Source organism: Pygoscelis adeliae, unplaced genomic scaffold (genome assembly GCF_000699105.1).
Source record: "Pygoscelis adeliae isolate BGI_AS28 unplaced genomic scaffold, ASM69910v1 Scaffold80, whole genome shotgun sequence".
In the NCBI taxonomy this organism is placed as follows: Eukaryota; Metazoa; Chordata; class Aves; order Sphenisciformes; family Spheniscidae; genus Pygoscelis; species Pygoscelis adeliae.
The window spans coordinates 783,318-806,681 of NW_008823958.1; the positions used below are offsets into that span (position 1 = coordinate 783,318).

The window sequence follows — 23,364 nt, forward strand, 5'->3', positions numbered from 1 at the left end:
CCAATGCATTAGTTCAATGGGAATAAATATGGGCAAATACCAGCCACATGTCCAAACACAGTAGCCTTGATTCAACAGAGAGAAGGTGACAAACTGGAGCAGGCACTGAAAACTGAAGGAACTACTGCAGTCCAAAAAGATAACTCATGTCTTGTTACTGGCAGTTACTAAAAGAAATGTCATAGATTTTGTAACTTTTACAACAAAAAGGGCCTATTATTACACATGAGCTTTGTTCTTCTCTTGCAGCTCTAAATTACCTAGGAGCTTATGAGCAGTATCTGTTCACAAACTGCCAAAGGATATCAGGTGAAATTGCCACCTTACTGAAGAGAGCTGGAAAGTGACAGACTGTATTGTTGCTTGGAGTGGAAGAGGCAATCCGCAGAACCTCACCAAATTGTGGAGAAAGAATAAGGCACTTTGCAGTTGCATATTCTCCTGTGATGGAATACCAGAGACAATATATGCTGTGAAATGAGCATGCTGCAAAACAATACTGCAAGGCGAATGAGTGAACTTGGTCTTCCAAGGAAGCACAATTTGAGAGCTAGTTAGTGTTGTGGGCCTAGATCTTTTATCACACTCTCTCTGTTTAGGTTATTCCTTCTCTGAGTATGAAGAGAGGCAGGAATTGGAGGAATACAGAGGCAAAAAGTGAATACCTTAATAATCCCAAAATGGAAAGCTCTACAACAAAACACTATGAGTCCTTCAACTAACAATTGCTAGAAACTGGGAGAGTATTCTTGGCATGTCATTACATTGCCCCATTGCCCCATTCTATTGCTCTTCCCTAGGCACATGCTGTTGGCCACTGTCAAACATAGGATGCTGGGCCAGAGGAGCCTTCAGTCTGACTCAGGTAGATCTTCTAATTGATCAGGGCCCAACAGAAAGAAGATTCTGTACATAAATCAAGAGTAGGCATACACACACAACTGCATGATTAATTTTTCTCAAGGTCTCAATAGTTAGAGCATTCAGATAGATAGAACAGAAGATCCCACAGAACAGAGGACCAGTATTACCTCACCTAATCTCAGCATGATTTATCACAGAGCAGGAAGTCCAGGTTTGGAAACAAGGCTGGGACTCAGTCCACCAGCCAGAGCAATGATAAGCTTAAGTGATGTATGTATAATAGCACATTCGCAATAATGTCAAAATATGTTTTGTAATTGTTTGACAAAGCTTTCGTAGACATTATATTACAAAGAACTTTGGCTTTCTGGATAGTTTTACATTCATTTTCTCTGACGAAAGGTAAATGTGGTTTATCTGTTTAGAAACAGAGGGAAGTTGGAGAAAAGAAAATTAAAATTCTCTTTTACCTCACCCAGTACTGTCACTGAAAGCAAAAGGTTTTTTCAGCTGTGGCACTCTGAAGACTGTTTCCATAGGAATCTTTCCCTGATCTCAGTGACTTTACAAGGCACACACCAGTCCGCTCCTTCCACCACTTCTTCTGCTCTGGCTCCTTTCAGTTACCACTGCCTACTGCTCCATACCACACTGTGGACTTGCAGGTCCTCTACCTGGGTGGCAACAATAGTGCTAGCGGCAGCTGACAAACTTGCTCCCATTCACAGACTCACCTCAGCATTGCTGCTTGCTCTGTCAGCAGATACTTAAGCAATACGTGTCTGCATTCTAGCTTGATACCAGATCTTTGGATTTAGTCTATTATATACCTAATTCTAATCATCGTTGTAAGACAAAGACCAACTGCAAAATTTCTTGGAAGGTTGGAAATACCAATGACAGGAATCATGCAACCACATGTTCCAACATATGTGGGCTCTTCATATCCACTTCTACAAAGTGCCATCAATGTGTTCAGCGATTCTATCTTTCATTGACTTTAAAGGCGGTTTGTCAGCACTTTGCAAAAGACGGCCCTTTCTGTCAGCCTTGCTGACAGAAAAGCAGAAATAAGGACCTATTCAACTATAGTGAATTTTGTTAATACAGAAAGGGAAACTACGGGGACATAGAAGGATAATCTACATAGGCAAACATGTTTATAATAGAAACCCACATTTAATAAGTAGTTCATTTATTAATGACAACTAAAAAAAAGGATCATTACCACTGCAGTGGAAATAGCATGCTGTGATTATGGGCTAATAAGAAAAACTTAATTATTGTAAGTTTCATGTCTCAATAAGAAATTACAATGCAGTTCATGATAAAACAGATAAAAACAATGAAAAAATACATCTGCACTGTTACTTCTATTGTGTTACCAATAAGAAACGACAAGAAATAGTCTTTAAAAAGGCAAAGGCTTGTTAAATATGTACCACAATTTTTATCATGTTCATCATGAAGTCAGAATTTATCAGACTGTTAAGGCAAAAACAGACAGGGAAAACATTGGGTTTTTTATATATATAATTTTTAGAATCTGAAATATAGAGAATCTTATTTTTAAAATGGAATTTAGTTTGGAAGCCCCACAGTTGCCACTTCACAGATTTATTTCTTGCTGTATTTTACACTGCAACAAGCAACCAGTAGGTGGAGCAGACAACATAACTTATCACATGATAAGGGCATGGCCTTCACTGTTGGGGTTTTTTTCATAATTACAGGAATCATGTAGGAGAAAATTCCTTCAAACAAAAGAAGCTCATGTGTGTAAGATGCTACTTGACTAGTAATTGATACTACCGGCATATATAGCAAGTTGATTAAAAGCTCAATATTTCATAACCACAAAGTTTTAGAGCTCATACATTATTTCTCCAGACTTTATTTGGCAACTAACTTAATTTAAATCAAATAAAAATTTGCTTTCTTTTTTCAAGCCCACTCTTATGCCTACAAATGTGTTATATTTGTGTTGCATGAATATTACTGGTACTACAGAAAAAAAATATGTAGCTGTTTTTCAGTAAAGCAAAAAACTTTTGAAGTTGGCAGGGTGCATAACATTGTACTTTCACAGAAAGACAGTCAATAATTATATTATTAATATAAATTATTAATATAGTATTAATAACAGTAAATTAACATTTACATTACTACTGTTAGTAATTATTGATTATGCAATATCCTAACTTGTTTAACTTTCTTTTAACTTCTTTGCTAAAATACTAACATCCTTTTATTCAAATGAACTGCTTAGTTCTTATGTGGATTAAAATGCTTGTGTAAATGCAATGTATTTCTACAAGCACAATGGGAAATAGTTGTATTTGGGTAAGTTTCTATGGCAAAATACACTCAGTCAACTGTTTGTAAAAAATATAGGAAAATTGTATAGTATAATACCATACATTTTTTATCATCCAATGATTTCCCTGAACGTCAGTTTCATAGCAATGGTACTCAATACATACACCTCCCCCCAAAAAGGTGGGGAACTGCAGGCAAAACAACTCAAATGTAGGTATGCCTATATAATATTTTGTAGGCAGATCAAACTCCTTGTTCCTGAGTTTAAAGCATGCACACACTTATTCTGCCCATATTTTGAGCTGACCAGAAGCTGTGTAACTGCATTAATTCTTGAGCTAATATACCGTGGCTCTCAACAGGGCTAATTAGTTTGGGTTCAGCCCCATGTTATAGCTCCAGATTGGCTTGGAAAGTAATCAAAGCAAGCTCACATCTGTCTATATAAGACTATGTGTATATACCTGGTACCAGCAACAACAAATAATGCATACTAATTCAGTTTTATATCCATGTCTTCCTCTTCTTTTTTTCTTTATAAAGGTAACAGTTTATGGAAGAAATAAATGCTTGCATAGCAAGTTAATTCATGAAAAAGACAAAACATGTTGACTTCATCATAGACCGTGCTATTATATACATACTAGACACCCCTGTACATTCATGACACTAGCATTCTTAAGTTTTACTTTTTGAAATGTAAAATACTGCTAGCAACTAGGAATGGGCACAACCGTGTGTGTGTGTGTGTGTGTAACACTAAGATGTTTGATCATCTCCCTGTTTAACCTGTAACACACTTCTGAGATGGGTTTCTGGGCTTCAGCTTGTAGGGAGCGGAAAATGGAACCTGACATGCCTTTCTTTACTAACACTGAGGAGCAACAACTCTTTAATTCCTTTTGGTCAATAAGTAAATACCCTTTTCTTACCCTTTTTGCCTGTAGTAAAACAAAAAGTTCAAAACTATAGGATATATTTGAAACAATTATTGCAAATACAGATTTTGCAATGCCATCCATATAAACTGCCTGAACATCTGCAGCCTTGATGCATGAGGTGGCTCAGCTCCATCATTGCACCCGTTATGCATGGCAGGAAGGGGAGGAGACTGTAGCAAACTTTAGCAGATCATCTCTACAAATCATTGGGCCTTAGTTAATACATGACTCTACAATAAGTCCAGCTCATCAACCTCCTTTTTTCATTTGCTATGCCCCTTGCTTACAAATTACATTTTTTCCTTAACTCACTCAAAAGTGTTGACTTTTGCTGCCTGATTCTAGTGAGACATGAATGGACCTTGCTTAGTAATCCAATTAACTACCTTTTGAAGACAGCAAGACGCAGCTGTAGTCAGGTCAGAAGACTAGGCATATAGAGAGTAAAATGTCAGACACAGAGCATCAAACCAGTAAATTCTTCACTGAAATAATTTGCCCTGTATCATAGCAAGATATCAAATTCTGTAACTATGTGCAATTGTAGAATACAGACTTTAATTGCAATAAGTAGTTTACTTCATATATGTATTTATGAAGGTTGTCTGTAGGTGTTGCATTGATTTACACTCATTCATGTTTCGAAATACTACCTGCAAAAGAAGATGGTTCTTGGAGCATAGTTCTGTGATAAAGGAAAAATTCTGTGAGTTGTGAGTCCCAGTATTCAACCATCTCAGCAAGCAAAACGAAGCATATTTTTGTTCTGCAAAACACTGCTAGCTAAATTAGCTAAATTCTAATTCTGTAAAATTAGAAACCCAAATTAATCAGAACGTAATAGTTACTGCTGCCCTCTACCAGCAGTCCTCCAGGTGGATGGCTGAAATAAGGCGCTACTTGCCATTCCTTAAAACTGTGTTACAGTTTGCTAAGCCAGTATCATGGGAAGTGAATTAAGTTTACTAAAATCTTTTTAGACCACAGGTCACTCAATGTCTCTCACCAGACAATTTTTGTACTCCAGGTAAACATATTAATGTTTATGCATTTGTTCACATAAATTGTTGTTTTCAAAACAAGAATTCCCAATTTTCTACAGTTTAAAACAATATAAAAACACTGCGCAGATCATTCTTAATATTCTAGATCTATGTCTGGAAAAATTAATTATTGTGAGCTAATTTCAGTTATTAGCTAGCTCCCCTGTCTAAAAGCCACTCAGAAAACTTTTAATGCTATTTTTACTAATATTTTACTATGCTATTCTTTTTACAAATTAAATTATTTAAATTTGATTTATAAATTGAGTTTTCATAACTGATATCCAGTTAATTAAACTATACTTCTATTTATTGGATAGATCACAAATGATTCCCAAACAGAGGGAAAGATTAAATATTCTGTCACTAAGCGTCATGGTATTTTTCCTGCGTTCTTTAGGATTGACAGTTCTTACACACTGATTACATTTAACAACCTATGAAAAGCAAGCACTTAGTTCATACTAGTGTACCCTGATTGCACATTAATTCCTTACTTATACAAAGAACAACCAGTCACCAAACATTTATGGACACAAAATATTTTTTTTTACAAAAGTTCGCAAAAGGGGACTAAAAAATGGCAAACCCACAAGCTTTACCAATCATATCAATTTTGTGTAAGATATATCTACTGCCATATTCACCTGTCTGTAAAGGAGCTTACATAAGAAAGCTTGAAAAAATATACCTCTTTTATCAATACAAAACAAATTAATCAGTAAATATTAAAAATTTATGAGGCATTTCTATGTGAAAACAATCATGCTAAATAAGCTGATTCAGGCAATTCTAGGAAAAGCTTTAGCTGAAAACCTGCATTTACAATCTATCCTAAAAACAAGCAGAACACAGCACCAATCCAAGCATTAGCTCAATTAAAAAAAGGAAAAAAAATGAAATCCCTTCTCAGCTTAATAACTTGTTAGTTCTTGACAAGTGCAACAACACAACAATAAGCCAGTCAAAATGAGTTTTTAAAGTGAGGTTATGCCCTTCGTGTTGTGTTATCACAGTGGCAGATCAAACTGCTGACTTGGACTCTTTCTGCCAGCAGTGCTGATGCTGCCTCTATGAAGCTGCTGTCACGGAGTAGTCATGGTACCTGCTCTTGCCTATAGAAAAGCACTAAATTGAACTCGAAGTAGTGTCTTTGTGATATCTTTTCAACAAGTCATGTCCCATTCAGCCTGCTAGTTTATCTCTGTCAGGCTGGGGGCCCAAGTGGTTTGCATGAGCTGTCAGGGACAGGTATACCAACCTGCTCAGTGCTAAGGAGGTAATGCATCTTTCGGGCTTGGTATTTCTTTTCCTTTTCTTTCTTTTCTAGGTCTTTCCTTTTGTCTTCATTTTCCTTCATTTCTGCATACTCTTGGAGTTCATTCCTGTAATAAAATAAGTCTGCTAATTATATTACAACAATAAAAGAACTGCTAATGTTTTATTTTACTTTAACCCTTTTATAGCTTCACAGTGTTCTGCTATTATGTATTAGCAGTATACTGACACCACTGGAATGCAAAATTACACTTCATCAGTCCCACAGCAGCAGGATTCTACATGAATACAACTGTGAAGAAATAGGATTAAAATGATAAATCTATGAACAGCATATCAGTTCATATTGCTTACTCTTTTGAAGAATATGTCAACCTATGTATTTTTATAGCTTTAAAACATAGCATTCATAGATGTCCTTTTTTTCTCTTTAAGGGTCATTTTAGTTTGAATTTCTCTAAGCAGAAGTTATTATAATTTAGTGATTTTCCTTCAAATGCTTCCAAAATAAAAGTTGTTCACTTATGTTTCAGCTACTGCCTTGCAACACCTCCTTCTGATCTGCAAACAGGAGACCTTATGGAACGAGAGAGGACAGTAGACACAGGATAAGAGTTGACATTCACTCCTAGATCCCTGAGCCCTTTGTAAGGTTGAGAATGTAGGCATAGAGAAGAACTGGATGTAAACCTTTCATGCATGCAACGTCCTTAAGAGGAGTTGCCATAGCATTAGGCTTCTTGCATAGGTCACTTTCTACTCTGGTCTGATAGCAACGGTACAGGCCACCACAACAAGCAAGAACGTAACTGCCTCATAAGCCACTGCACAACAGGTTTGCAAACACATAGTGTCATCTAAATGGGTGGGTCTGTGTATTCTAACAGGTCGTAGAAAATTCTTTCATTGTAAAAGAAATAAGGAACTGTACCTAATACCAGCTCTTGAAGAATGGAGAAAACTCATTATTTTAAGTGAACGTTTAGAGGAAAACTTTAACAGAGAATGGGTGTAGATTTCCTCCTCAATGGCTTTTTTTCATAGAGCCAGGCTTGCCATAAATTATGCAAACAGTGGAGTGAATTAATGTTCTATATGAAACAAAATTCCGTGCTGTTGTGCACAGTGCAAGTGTATGGAATTTTTTTGACCCAGTTAAAAAAGGTTAGTTTGATTAACATTTGTTATTTTTGTTATTAAGAAATGGCTAGTTCAAATTAACCTGTGTGCCAAAGACACCAAGCATATTCAGTCAAGCATTTAGATTGTTTAAAAGTTAATTGAGTGAATTCTAGTCTTTATTTTTTTTAAGCATGTGTGTATATGATAAAATAAAAAGCAAAGAAAAATATACTATTCACATATCTGGATAGTTCAAATATTCCAGCAAAACAGATTATTTAGAGAGGTCCACGTTAATAGACTCAGTTGTTTCGATGAGTACTACATAAGACAGTCCAGGACAAGGGTCAAATCCTGTCAAAATATGCACATGAATAAGTTTGCTGATATGAATAATCCTATGGGAAAGTCATATTGCTCCTGAAAGTGTTGTGACTCAGATTTATTCTTAATATTTTAATTATCAGAATGTTAAATTAGTTCATCAAAATATGTGAAGGAGCAATAATTGCTTTATAAATATGAACACTAGGAAATCACATTCTTAAATACAAGTTGCAATGTAGAATTTTTGTTTCATATTATCTTTCAAGTTTTTATCAACTAAGTAAAATATTAAGTAATTAAACATGTTTTATTTCAAATGTGAAAGAAAAATAGAATGAAAAGGAAATAAATTAAAGATTGGAAAAGATGTATAGGTCTGTTTCAATCTCTGGAAATATTTTTTGTTGCAGTTTACTGTTAAAGGCTGCTAATACAATATTTCATACAAGGTTACTTATGAAGCACATTGACGTTTAAAAATCACCATGCTATGCTTTTGCAGCAGTGTAATTTTTTTCCAACATAAGATTAAATTGCAAAATAAATGAATTACTTAGAGTGGCATGGCCCCCATTTTGCCACCCTTCTCTTGAAAATTGCTTATTAATATGAAAAAAGAAGTTGGAAAATAGCCTGTTTTACTTTATGTATAGCGTTTTGGGGCCTCAAAGCCTGCAGAGCCAGACTAGCTGCACATTTTAGATTGTGTTGGCAAGCGGGGACGATGACCTTTCTGACCTGCATCTCAAGGCTATTATTAATCGCTAAGTAACCTGGTAAAGCCAAACAAATTTGTTTCCATTGAAAGGATCTCTATCTGTGTCTGAGAATTTGTGCTGTACCAAACAAACCTCATTAACTGTGTCCATTTTTGACAAAGAACTAGGAGTTGGAGAGATTGGCGACCTTTCTTTGTCCTTAAGGTAAAGATTTCAGAGTCACTGCATGTAGGTACACAAGCATTTTTACTTGGAAACTCTTTGTTCTATATCAATCAATCATAAACAAATGAATAAATAGACAATGCATATAGTATCAACTTTGTTCTTTTATTTTATGCCAGTTTACCTTCAATATCAGAGTGTATGATCCATGTTTTACATATTTAATACTATGTCTTGTTCCTTTTTGGTTAGAGAGTCCTCTATTCAGCTTTAGTACTGCTATCTATTACTGATGAAACGTCTATCAACATATTACTACAGTTTATTCATGTTCTTATATACTCATGTACTTCTTCCCAACAGTGGGTATGGAAGCTTTGTTATTTAGAACACAGCTGGTGATGAAAACCCCCAAATAATGATAAAAATATAAATTTGTATTACAGATGTAATGATAATGGGATGCAAAATGTTTCCCATTGTCATTAATCTGAATTTACCAGATTACTTTGAATGAATGATTAATAATCATTATTTGCTGAAATTAAATTAAGTCTAAAATACTTGTTGAAGTTCAATGCAATTCATGCTCTTTTTAGACAGTACTATCATCCAAATCATCATGATCTGTCCTGATTATCACGTCCTCATTAATGCTGTACCATAATCCATTTAAAAGTTTGAGGTTTCTTAAGCAGTTACAAATAATTTTTAACGTACTTTTGCAGCCTACACATTTTGTCAGTTGTGCTAAAATATTTCTATCGTGCATTACACTGCTCTGTACAGTTGTACAGAACATGCAGACAATTCTGTCTTGGGGGTAATACCTCCCAAGATTATTCTCTCCTGAGAGGCAGTACAAAAAAAGGGATATGTAGTAGTCCAAACATTGCTTGACTGGGAAGCATAGATATTTTAGCATAAATATAGATTTATTCTAAAGCTATTTGAACCTGAAACTTTCATCTCTTTCACCATACTTTCAAGAATTTGAATAGGAGCAACAAAAGCAGAGAATCTAAAAGTAGTTGGACATGAATATACTATTTCACACATTAGTAGATTAATACTAATACATTATGCATTGTGCAGGGGGTTTCACTCTTACCGTACAGAAAAATGTGTATAAGCATAAGTGATACTAAAGACATAAACTTAGACTTCCAAATAGAGTTAGATATTCAGATAGCTTACATGTAAATGCGTTTATTGAGAAGTTTCATGTTTGTGACCTTCTACATATACGCCTTCCCAGAGAAAACAAATCCAAATTCCATTAAGGTCAATTGAAAATTTGTTGAAATTAGATGATCTTTGGATTAAACGATTACACTTACTGCCAGTCTTCTCTTTGTTCATACATGTCTTAGGTTCATTGGGCAATAGTAAGCAATCTTTTCTTGGGACTATATGATATTATGAATACTAGCTATGATGCATGGTACTCTGTGGACTCCGGATCAAATTTGCTTCAGGATGACCCTTTTATGATTCAGTGTGAAGTGTGAGAATTGAATATGGGCAAATTGTTTGGCCTGCGTTTTTAATGCTTCACCAAATTTTGGGGGAGAAGAAGAGTTCTATAAATGTAAAACATGGTTTAGATTAATTCATAATCTTGTTCTATTTTTATAAATGATGCCTGTTGCATGCCTCATAGTTGGAATACTACTGCTTATTAAACTGTTACAACTGAACAAGCGGGTAATTTTTTAGCACATAATCTTTTAATTATCTTAAAACTTATCTCAGTATATTAACAGCATCTACTGCCTCTTCCTACAAACCTGGCTTCCCATATAAGCTCAGTCCAATCAGAGTTTCCCACACACAGATTTTTATGGAATATTTTTGTAGAGGAAATATGTGTAAGTTTTGACAAGTGTAGTGTCTTATCATGATCTGAAAATTGTTCAACAAATCAGAAGAATATAAATGTTTATTAACTGAAAACAGGCATAGCATTATGAACGTATGTGCTCAAAGCCCACAATTAAAACTGATCTTGTGTAACTAATCTGTGAAGCAGCTATTGATTTGTTAATGATAAAATTATTTGTTTTGGATAGTTTGAAAATAAAACATTTTCATGTGACAAAGTAACTTATTGTTATTCTGATACTTCATGATGCAGTAGGCAGTGGTGTTGGTTCCAGCTATGAGATGCAAATTCGGTTGACAGTGCTCCTGCTGTCTGTATAAAGGTTAAAAATACACACAAAATACTGTTCCTGGCACTTTTGGAAAGGTCTTCAATTGATGATTTCAGCAACATAGAGATTTTCATAATTCTGCATAGAACTGCATCATTTTACAAATTCACACTGACCTACATTTATTGAACTTTATCAAACTATGGCATTCTGTTTGCATTTTCACTGGCATTCTGTGGTCCTTTGACCAGATAACCATAAAACTATAATATTAACTAAAGTAAAGGGCATCTGAGAAAATCAATAATTAGTATAGTTGCCTAGAGTACCCAGAAAGAGTATGAAGTTATTGCGATTTTAAACAGTTCAGGCCCCAAATCATAGAATTCCTACATCATAGGCAGTAGGCAAATTTAGCATAAAAGGAGATAACCTAAATTGATTTTACCTTCCTGACTATATATCATGTTCCCTGCTCAAATAGAGAATATGGAAGTGAAAATGAAATCAGTGGGACAATACTTTTGGTACACCACTGCATGCCACTTGATTTTACATTACATTGATGCAGGTGAGAATGGAATATGACCTGCCATGATAATATAATTTGACTTAATCTATTATATTTGGGAAAAAATGAAATATACATACAGACTGGCCTAGGATGTAAAAATAGTTTAGAGAGCTCTGTACTTTAAAGGCAAAGTTTTAACAGAACACACATACTACATACTTATGTTAGCTATGTACCATCAGACAGCTTGATCATCCTCAACCTTTTTCTGATTTTTTGAATGAACCTGTTCAGATTTACTGAGCAGAACAGATCAGCTCTGTAACCCGCTTACTCCTCTCTAACATGATGCATCCTCCTGTGTATATCCTGACAGAATCCCTTGACAAAAATATTTGATCTTAAGTTGCAGTGAAACAGATGCTCAAAGGGGCAGTCAATTATTAGTGGTACGAGGTATCTTACTGCCTAGGAGACCTACCACAAATAGGTGTCCAAAATCCTTACTAATTTTAAATGTGAATGTTTACATCAATCTATTTGACAACTTAATCATGACACTCTCTTCAAAATCTGGAGGAATGGTACTGCTCTGTCATTGTAGTGCAGTGAACAGGAAACTAATATGACTCCTTAGGATGAAAAAAATGAAAATAAATAAAGCTACTGTGTAGGCATGCAAAAACACCCTATAGTTTATTATTATTATTAATTTTACAGAAAGAAATTCACAACACCTCAAAATCCCATTATAATTTGTGCATAGTAGAACGTACTCTGCCCATCTTTCCTTAATCACATAGTGTACACTGTAAATGGAATTAAGTGACATACCAGTTCAACTGTCAAGGTCCACAATGTGATCAATATACTATGTAGGAAATGTGATGAACATAGGCGGTGAAGGGCATACAGTGAATGAATACCTTGTGCAGATCAGGAGATCAGGACACAGCATGTACCAGACGATAGGAAAGAACAGACTGATGTACCCTTCTTATCCTTCCACTTTCCACTGCTGCACAGTTACTCAAGAGAGTGCAACAGCTTTTCAAAATACTGATTGCAGACACAGTTTATAACTAAAAAGGGAGTATTTTCCCTAATCCATTATACAGAATCTTCTAATTAAGGGTTCAATAACAACTCATCCAGAATATTTCCTCACATCTATTTAAAACCTACTTTTTTGGTAATATATAATCTTTTCAAATTATTCCATTTTCTGGAAACATGCAAATGTCCAAATGTTTTTCCCTTGTATGTATAAATCCTTAATCTGAATTTACTTCATACTTATTGGCAGCACAAAATGCTGTGAAGTTAAAAACAATTTTTGTAAAAGGTCTGATTTAAACAATGATGTTTTGTTAGCTTAACCATTTTGATTTAATTAAACTGTAAAACCCACCCATTATGGATGTGGCATAAAGTAACTACAACACTGAAGCTTCTGTTGGCTGAGGAACTGGATCCAAGTAGACTGGTTCAACTTTATTTACACTCAGGTCTATACTAATAAAGCTAGCCATAACAGGAAAGATGTTTTCACTCCACGTCTGTTTGCTATTGGACCCTGTGCTGCTTTTGGCTGGGGTAGAGCTAATTTTCTTCATAATAGCTAGTATGGGGCTATGTTTTGGATTTGTGCTGGAAACAGTGTTGATAACACAGGGATGTTTTAGTTACTGCTGAGCAGTGCTGACACAGAGTCAAGGCCTTTTCTGCTCCTCACACCACCCCACCAGCGAGCAGGCTGGGGGTGCACAAGAAGTTGGGAGGGGACACAGCCGGGACAGCTGACCCCAACTGACCAAAGGGATATCACATACCATGTGACGTCACGCTCAGCAGATAAAGCTGGAGGAAAGGGGGAATGCTTGGAGTGATGGTGTTTGTTTTCCCAAGCAACCATTATGCATAATGGAGCCCTGCTTTCCTGGAGATGGCTGAACACCTGCCTGCCGATGGGAAGTAGGGAATGAATTCCTTGTTTTGCTTTGCTTGTGCGCCCGGCTTTTGCTTTACCTGTTAAACTGTCTTTATCTCAACCCACAAGTTTTCTCGCTTTTACTCTTCCAATTCTCTCCCCCATCCCACCAGCAGGGAGTGAGCAAGCAGCTGTGTGGTGCTTAGCTGCTGGCTGGGGTTAAACCACGACAGACCCCTTCATGGAAAATCAGCCTGACCGATTAGCTTAAACAGTGAAATTAGTATTTCGGGGTAACAAAGCTGATCTGGCCTAGACTGGATAAAAATTATTCTGATAGCAGTTTAGCAGCAGTGGTCATTTCTAGCACAGTGTCAGAGCTAAGCTGCTAAGAGAGCATCATGTTCTTAATATTTCCAGCAACATATAAAAGAGGATGTCTAACCACAGCCAAATACCATTGAAAGTTTTCTAGTGAATGTCATGTGAAAGTATCTGTTATCTTTTGGCACTGCTATTCCCAGAAGACTATATATGCTACCATCTGCGCAGTAATAACTAGAGGAAAGCATACTGCTTATGTTTTGCTACAGCTAAGCTGTTCCCAGTACTAGAGCGAACTCATTTAAGCTAACTGTTATCTCTCTGCTGCAGTGCAGGACAATGTAGACATATCTGTATTCCTTTTACTTTAATATATGGTACTTGGCAACATTTACAATATTCAACATTATGTGATTTAGAATGCAAACTTGATGTTATAACTTCTAAAGGTCATCAGCTAAGTTGATTTTCCTTCTCAGGGTATTCTGAAACAATTTGACTGAGGTCTACTGCCTGACTCACATTTTTCACTTACTTCTATATAAAAGTCTGTATATGTTTGCAAATAAAATGGTACACTTTGTTCACATTAAACAGGTTTTACAGTGGCAAGGCAGAGAGAGCTTTTATGTATTGACCCATTACGTACAGCAGAGCAGTAACGCAAAATCTCACAACTTCACAGTTATTCTCACGGTACCTGATGGTTTTCTCAAATTCCATACTCATAGAACGGTGTTACCACTTGAGCATCTATGATGTCATTTTTAATGAAGTGTAAAACATTATGAAAGACACAGCTAATGAACGTATTTTTTATATAGCAAATGCAATGATTTTGGGAGAGATCTGACACACTTTTAAACACTGCAGTGCTATTTGTAAGTATGTAATTACACAGCAGCAATTAATTACTGAACTGAAATTATCAACTGGATCCCAATTTTTAGAAGTGCTAGGAGACCTTACCTCTTATTGCCTTGAAAACTTTGAAGTAATCAACACCCAAAAAAATCAGGCATTTTTTAATATGCCGTGCAAGAAATTACACTCAGCATTAAAGTCTGTTCTCTGAAATTTGGGTTCTACCATATAAACCAGACTACATTTAATTATATATTTAGGCATCTAATTATTCATGCCTGAAGAGTACATACAACATTAGGTTCTGTTGTCTATACCTAAGCACATAATTTTCTGATCTGAGTACTAGATCCCTTCTTGAGTAGCTAAGCACAATGCTAGATGGTGGTGAGACCTCCCACCACCAAGTACAAGTAGGCTAACGAGTGCTACATCGTTTTGGGTGCCCTGCAGCTGAAAGATCAAATTAGTTTGTTGGATGCAGCTGTAAACATTTTGCAATCATCTAGTTAATTGGACAAGAAAAGAATAGCCTACTTGGAGAAAAGGGGTGGAAAACATTGCTTTTTTGAAATACTTTGTCGTGTTGATTTGTTTTGAAGGCAGTAGGAACTAAGAAGGTCAAGGTAGAACACTGGGGTTTAGCTTCATTGTCAAGGATAAACAACTTAATGGATTCATGTAATTATCCCTATAAGGTGAAAAGTCTAAAGAACCTGAAAGGGGGATGATAATAATAAGTAAAAGTTTTGCACAGCCTAAAAAATATCATGCTCACAGTATGAGGAACTATGGCTTTTAAAGGGGTATTCTGAGTAGCATTCATAGAGTTGAAGAAACTCTTTTATGATACTGTGATGTAAAGGTATACAAATCAATGCATAAGCTGACAATACATCAGAAGGAAAAAAAATATTATATTTTTAATTTCTTATGCACCATAACTGTGCTGAGTTCTGATGCTGATAGTATTTTAAAGGATGTTTGAAAGCGTGTCCAAAATAGTCACAAAAATTATTTTAAGCAGAGAGACAACATCTTGCAATGACCTCCATTTTTTATGCTTAGCACAAAGAATACTAAAAGGTGGCTAGATTAATGTATGGATTCTGGATATTAAAGGAGTTTTCAGTCTAGTAGAGGAGGATATAACAAGAAGCAATGGTTCAAAGATAAAATGAAACTATTTCAATGGAGAAGTACGGGACATACTTTGAACTCCAAAGGCAATTAACTCCTGGAGTAGAATAAAAAGGGTATTTTTCTATCTTTTGATGTTCTTAAATCAAGACTAGAGTGTTCAGCCAAAGCTTAATGGGCTTTTCATAGATACTGTTATAAATTTGTTGTTGATAGATATGATACTGGTGACAGATCAGAAATCAGACTAGACCGTCTGATTCAGAATAACATTATTTTGAACATCACTAGAACAAAAAAACCCAACCACTTTTGTTGTTATTCCTCATTACTGCTCTAGACTGTAAAAATACGAGAATTAGTTTTTCCATTTTCTTCTCTGAGTGAGTACTTAAGAGAACTAACTCTTCTTAGATAACAGAGGAGTCTATTTATAATGATCTAGAAAATCCAAAAATAATTAACTGAGACTATTATTTTTTTTAATCCCTTTTCTTTCATTTCAGACCTTTTTCTTTTAAAAGAAAAAAAAAGTGAGTATGAGAGACTGTATACTACTTTGCATCTCATGCAATTCTATGATACTTCATGGGATATTATAGGATATACCAATATAAAGGGAAGGACCATGATTTTCCACCATGAAAAAAATCTGAAATGTCAAAGAAAGATCAATAAACCTTCACATCCTCAGTCAAAAATCAGTTCATGAACTTGCAAAAATGCAATGCATAGATACCACATTTCTAATAACAAAACACAACTGTGGTGTGGCATTTTTAAAGGTCTTCACCACTGTAGTCTCTATTTCTCCCACATAAATGGGAAATGAGAAAGGCAGTCTAGCCTCAAAAGCCAAAGAACACCTTACTTAGTTTCGTCTTCTTTAATATTCCTGCTATCTCTGAGCATTTTGTCAAATTGTGAGGTATACTACTTATTTAATAAGGAGTTATGAAGTACGTGAGCAGCTCATGGCAATTTTCTCGTTGCACTCAGACACAGTATCTTACATTATGATAAAAAAATCTTGTGGTGGTAAATCAAATGGACTGTTGTGTGTTAATTATGTCTTTTGATGTTCTTTTGTTTCTTTGGAGAACTCAAAAATAAGCTACATTCCAGCATGTTCTGGAAAAGCTGTATGTGAAACTTAAGTACTCACTGATGTATCTGTAGATATACTCACATATGAGCTGGAATATTTGGATAGCATAGAGCAAGCTTAGTTACATAATCATTTGTATACAAATTGCTTTTACAAATAAAAGATATAGCTAATTTTCTAATGTAACACATAAATTCATGCATTTAAATTTTATGCTTCATTATTAAACTGAAAATTGCATACCAAAAAGAACCATCACCTTGTTTTAATGACAAAAGAACTGCTTTAAGTGAGTTGAGTAAATGGCACATAAAATTTGTCACACTTCTAATGACCTAAACAGCTGAAATGACTAGCTCTCCAAAAGGTACATGAAAAATGTTTATATAATTTTTTATGAGTCTTTAGTCTTCAAGTGGTAGAGCTCTTCCCTGATAACCTAGTATAGCCTGTGTATAGATGGCCTGTCATGTCTCTACAATTAGATAAAACCAGAACTGCTATAATTTAATCAGTTACAACCTGAAAATTATATTTTGAAAATCAAGTTTATTAATATGTAATCTTTAGGTAATCATATTTATCCTCCTAATTTACACAATATTTATGATACTCTACATGTCCTTGAAATAGGGAACAGGGACACTACACTATGAAAAAGTGGCCTAGCTGCTGGAGTTCATAAATTTTGTTCAGCTTTGGATGAGTTCAAAGAATTGCCATGTAAGAAAAGCCTTACAGAGGGAATTTATCTGATTATGGCAGTAATAATTACCCAGCTGTTTATTGCAGATAGAGAAATAATTCATGTAGGCAATAGGCCGTGGTGGCAATGACACTCCGCATTTAGTAAATATGCAAACTGTTCACTTCTAATTAACCAAGCTAGAGGATGCCCTTATTAAATGTATAAACTAAAAGTGCCTTCCTGACAAGTGATGAATTGTTACATTGCACAAACTCTTGCCACAGAATTACTGGAGTGAACTTGGGGCTTAACTTCATTAAGAGATCTTGTGGGATAGTTAAATGAGGATGGACAGCATAACAAGACCTACCTGACAGTCAATGATATGTTAGAGCTTAATGAAACTGTACCTCTTCCCCTTTCCTACTTATTTTACAGTGAAGATCCTTCTTCAGACAAAATACAAGACTGTGAAGTCTGTCTATATAAGACAATACAAAATGCTAAGATTAGCCAGTCTTTGTCCGCAGAATATGTTTTATGAGCTGTCAGTAATTCTAACAGACCTATTTCAAAATAAAAAACCTATCCAGACACTACAGTGCCTTCAAGGCTCACAGGTATAAAACTATTGTTATTCTACAATACTATGTTGTCACACCTGTTTTATTCTACCTTTACCAAAAGTAATCAGCTAAAAGTAAACAGACTATTTGGTCCAATGAGTGAATGCAGAAATCTCAAATTTCTTTCTACACTCTCAAATTAAAAACTTTTCTTTGGATACAAGTGAAATAAAGCTTAATGTTTAATCTGTTACTCCTAATGGTATGCATAGTGCTATGCAAAAATACATGAGAAAATATCACTTTTATATTTTTACAGACTACAATCTAACCAGTTACTTATGTTACTTACATTATTCATGTTTAGCTGAAAAACTTGATCTATATTACACAGGACTAGCTAAAAACATGGTAAGACTGCTTTCACCACTTGCTCAAGAGAGACATGAATAGAATAAGGCACATGAGGTACGTCTAGCTGAATCTGCATTGGAAATTCAGCTTACTGTGTAATCATAATGGTTCTTACCTTAACCTCACTGCACTCAGAAAGTTCTTTCCTATGGAGTTAAACATGGTATTGCCTGCTCTATAGCTTTAGCCAGTTCATTTCAATTTCATGATCAAACTGAAAAGACAAAAAGTCCATCTAAAATGTCGTTTTGCAAAATGCGTTATTAAAAGCCTATAGGTATATAAGCGTATATGCTGTATAAAAGCATATATGTAAATGAAACTATGTTAATACGTATAAATGTAGGCAAAGAGAAGACCTAAAAATGGACTGACTTGCCAAAGAGGTTTTTTATGCTCTGAACCTGTAAAGAAAGCTGGATTTATGGACAACACGTTTAAGAAAGAACAACCATCACAAAATAAATGACTGTAGAGAATATTTTAACCAGCTGTGAGTCTCTTTAAAATTTATTATTTTAAAGCTTTTCTCTGGTCTAACTCCTACTTAAGTTAATACGAGCATCTTAATATTGTTCAATGGAAACTGGGTCAAATCACAGAAAAGAATCGAATAACTCATTTTTTTTATATCTTACTCATCCTAACATCAGGTTTGTAGCTATGGAAATACTCTGGCATCCTCAGTGGATTAGAGTTCTAAGTTTCCTACAAGATCTAGCAGTTATACCTAAAATCCTCTGGAAAAGGCATAGATGTCTCAAAATATGTGCCCTACCACTCAAAATTAATATTTAAATAACAGAGAGCATATCTGGCACTTGTCTCTATTTCTATGGCTCCCGGAGAAAGCTGACAAGATAAGTTTACATTCAGAAAATTCTGATTACAGGTAAATAAGTTAAAAAGCATAATGTATTTCCTCTAGGTATCTTTGAAGACAAGGAAAAGAAGATGAGTTGAAGATAAATTAGTTAATTAAACATCAAGTGAAAGACAACATTACAAAAATGAGTTTTTTATTGTTGCAAGAATTCCAAGGAGCTGTCTGAAAGGCTTTGGCACTAATTGAAAATAGACTACAGAATCAATTGCTTCTGCAGTCAATGAGGAGGAACATTTTAATTGAATTATAAGACAATATAGACATTCTTCAAAACACTTTGACACTTGAGAAAATGGCCAGCACCTGGACTTATCTTTATCAGAAAAGAACAGACAGATGGAGGCTGAGCAAGTTCTCCTCATATTACTATGACAACAGTTGATTTATTTCAAGCCCACTTCATGAAAATTAGCAATACCTCAAAAGTTTTCAGAAGCAAAGTGCTTGCCATGTTAAAAGTAAATAGCGCTCAGTAATGCTCTAGTAATCAAGAATAAGCTAGATACTCTTACTTTTTTCAGTACTACATGCTCAGGCATATTTGCAGGAAAGCTAAACATTGGATTAGATCACCAGCAACATGTAACAGCACTGTATTTCACTGTTCATTAAGATTATAAAAAATTAGACTGCACAAAGGATTTGTGAATATACATACTGCCAAAGAAGTGATTTTTATCACTTTGCATTATCTATTTCCCTGACATTTCTCAAAGACCAAAAAGCTTTAATGATGACTGTGATACTAAATCTGCTGATAGAACAGCTAGTCAAACTTGGATGAAAGTCACACTCTTCAGGGCCACTCTGAAGGCTTTTTCACTACTAAAGCCAACGACAATGGAAAGGAGAATTTGGTGTCAATCCTCTAAGTGTATGAAATTCATGATTTATAATCATAACAGTGTTTACGTACACTATGATGCTTGCTAAAGCTAAACCCAGGTCTTAGTTCGCTACCTTTATGTCAGTGTTTATTCAATAGCTAAGAAAGCTAAACTACCTGCCTTGATTGCACAAGAACCCCAATGCCAGTACTTTGCCACTGCTTTGTTAGTTTTCTGAGACTGCTATCTTACGGAGTTCTGTGCCTAGGGAAAAATTTAAATGGCGCCATTCATCAGTAAATGGAGCACTACATCCCAAAATCTTATCTCTCGTTGCACACCTGACATATAGCAAAGTTGCTATACTGTAGTTTAAAGGCCAGTGTGTAGATAACCTTAGTCAAAGAACTGCAAGTTAATCACACAGTTGGGCAACTGACATCATCCATAAATTCTTCTGATATAATGGCACCAGCATGCTAATTTATGTGAAGTGGTGTCCATTTGCTTATCATGGATTGGAAACTGTTTCACGTAAAACAAAATTCTAATGCATCATATGGAGTAATAGCCTATGCTAATTGCTTTTGGCATATTTCCCCTTGTAACCATTTTGCCAGCTCTTAGAGATGTTAAATGCAGCTTTAAGAATGCTTCAAAACAAGGTATTTTCCCTTAAAAGTATATACACTAACTTCACTGAGAACTAATGGAATTTATTTTAATGCATGCATTTATATATGCAACTACCCAACTAGTCCATATTCAGATAGAATACAGTATGCATTGGTATTTATTTAAATATAAATGAAGATTTATTACAAAAATCTGAATAGCAAAATTTTGTAAAATAAACATATAAGAACATGTTTCCTACTTCCTTGGTTTAGAACTTCCTAAATCTTGTAGGAAAAACAGAATTCAGGACTGATCAACCCATTTCACTGTTACACTGAAGTTAAACTGTACAAATGTCAAGAAAAATCTGAGTATGTCCTTATGTAGACAGAGTTCAGGGTTCAAATTCATTCTTTTGCCATCTGCCAAGGGATTCTTCAAATCACTTCTCAACTTAACTACTAGGGACTCTACTGGGGACACCAGCAGCCACCACACCTATCGGTTCTGCAGCAGCGGGAAGTAATGGGAATGCTGGAGGAAAACCCACCCACTCTTCAGCCAGTCCGGGAGCTAAAGCCAACAGTTATCTTCAGTTCATACAAAAACTGTGCCTTAAGTTAGGATAAGCAGTCTGTTAAGTGAGTGCAAACTCACACGTAATATGACTATTACTATTTAATTACATTTTAGGTCAATTTCTGCTAAATCAATTTCTGTTAAACTTAATTACATCCCTCTATGGCTTTAAACTGGGGCAGCTTCTATTAAGTTTACTTTCTCCTGGGGTTTTCACAGTAAAGACAAATGATAAAGGTCTGGCTACCAAATGAGGGCAGCTATTAAATAAGGACTGCTTGTATTAAAGCTGAATGGTAAAGATCTGGCTACTGGTTGAGAAAACCTCTTAGTAAGGGAAGGGTCTTGTATTTTTTAAAAAAGAGGGTGAAGGAGGAGAGAGAAGGAAACAAACTTTGTACAATAACTCTTATAAGTTACTCTTATAAGAAACTAACAGAATGTCCAAAGTTTCATGGCAACTTCCTCTGAAGTTTCTCTTAGAAACAAGTGAGTGGTAATTTGATACAGGCTCCTCCTTAATGAAAGAGGAGAAAACTAAGCACAACCCCTGGTTCTGGAGACCAAGAGGTAAAAACATATCTCAGAAGGACTTGCAATGTGATTTCAGGTAGTTGTTGATAAATAACAATTCTGTCAGTATTATTCTAGAAGATAAGACTGAGAACAACATACTGTAGCTCCGTTTAGAATTACATCATAATTCCAGAAAGAATACAGTTTAAACAAACTTTTGAAACGATAAACTTCTAGTATGTGTTTTGTTGGGTTGTTTGTGTTATTTGGTGGGGTTTTTTTGGGGGGGTGTCCTACGACTCTGGAGTTCTTAAAATCAGTCTCTGTTTTACTGTAGTTCTATTGCTATTTGTGGAGAAACTTGGTTCTTTACTAGCCCTGACACTGCACTAATGCATATGTTCTGATGAATACAGCTATAAGACAAATAGGAAAAAATGCATTACTTCATGTATCATGTTGTGTTGTTTTGTAGTGTTCTAGAGATGTGAAACACTCAAAGCCAGCCTAATCTGAGTGCACAAGTATATTAGTGGCTCTGTCCACCAACATGCAAATTTCCATAATGCTGACGCTGGAATAAAACCCAGATTTCATAAATGCACTCCTTCAATTTCAGACAATTCCTGGTGTTTTTTACAATGAACAATTGCAATAATTCTATATACACAAATATTTATGAACAATGAGGTTATACTCTTCCACATTGGACACGATGGTTGATGAAAACATGCAGAGAATCTCTCCTCCGCCTTGTTCAGTATTCCTCATAAGAAACACAGTGGGCCACCTTGGGGCCAAAGTAGTTGGCAGCAACTTAGCCCAATGACAGGAAAAATCTGTTTGGCTGAGGGCCTACACCTGATCTTCACTAAACATCTGTTAGATTTCATAAGAAGAATGTTGAAGATAATATACATATTAGTTTTCAAATGTACGCCAGTAAAGAGATTACTGCAGTGATTCTTGATTGCACTTGAGAACTGATGCATTTTTAAAACTGAAACAATACGATCCATTTGACCAAATTCACTCAAAAATTTATTCTTAACTTTTTTTTAATCTGAAAGATGTATTTTTTAACCTGAAAGACATATATTTCTGTGAACTCTGGAAGACAGAATTCGAATTAGCAGAATATCAATATATGTGTTGCCAAGGGAGAGCTCACACATACCAACTTTGACACATTTTGGTGTACCTGAAGTCATACTGCTCACCTTATTTGTTAAAGAAAAACAGGACAAAAGTATTTCTTGATTAAAATACCTACCCAATGCATAGGCTTTATGGTTTTTAATGACCCGGAACAAATAGTAGGGAATTTGATTAATATGTCAAAGTACTGAGGGACAAATATTTTTGCAGTCCTCCAAAGTTAGATGCACCCAGCAGAGATCTATTGTGGGTGTGGAGAAATAAAATACAAAGCTCCCATCAATCAGTGTTCATTACA

At 35.3% G+C, this 23,364-nt stretch overlaps 1 protein-coding gene across 1 annotated transcript in view; it reads right to left on the reverse strand.

Moving 5' to 3' along the window:
* The window catches only part of SPATA17 (spermatogenesis associated 17), a 92,837-nt gene that overhangs the window by 49,023 nt on the left and 20,450 nt on the right, over window positions 1-23,364 (reverse strand). Inside the window, exon 6 of the mRNA XM_009323127.1 lies at window positions 6,429-6,552. Within this exon, the coding sequence (XP_009321402.1) occupies window positions 6,429-6,552 (124 nt within the window). The remainder of the gene's footprint in view (window positions 1-6,428; window positions 6,553-23,364) is intronic.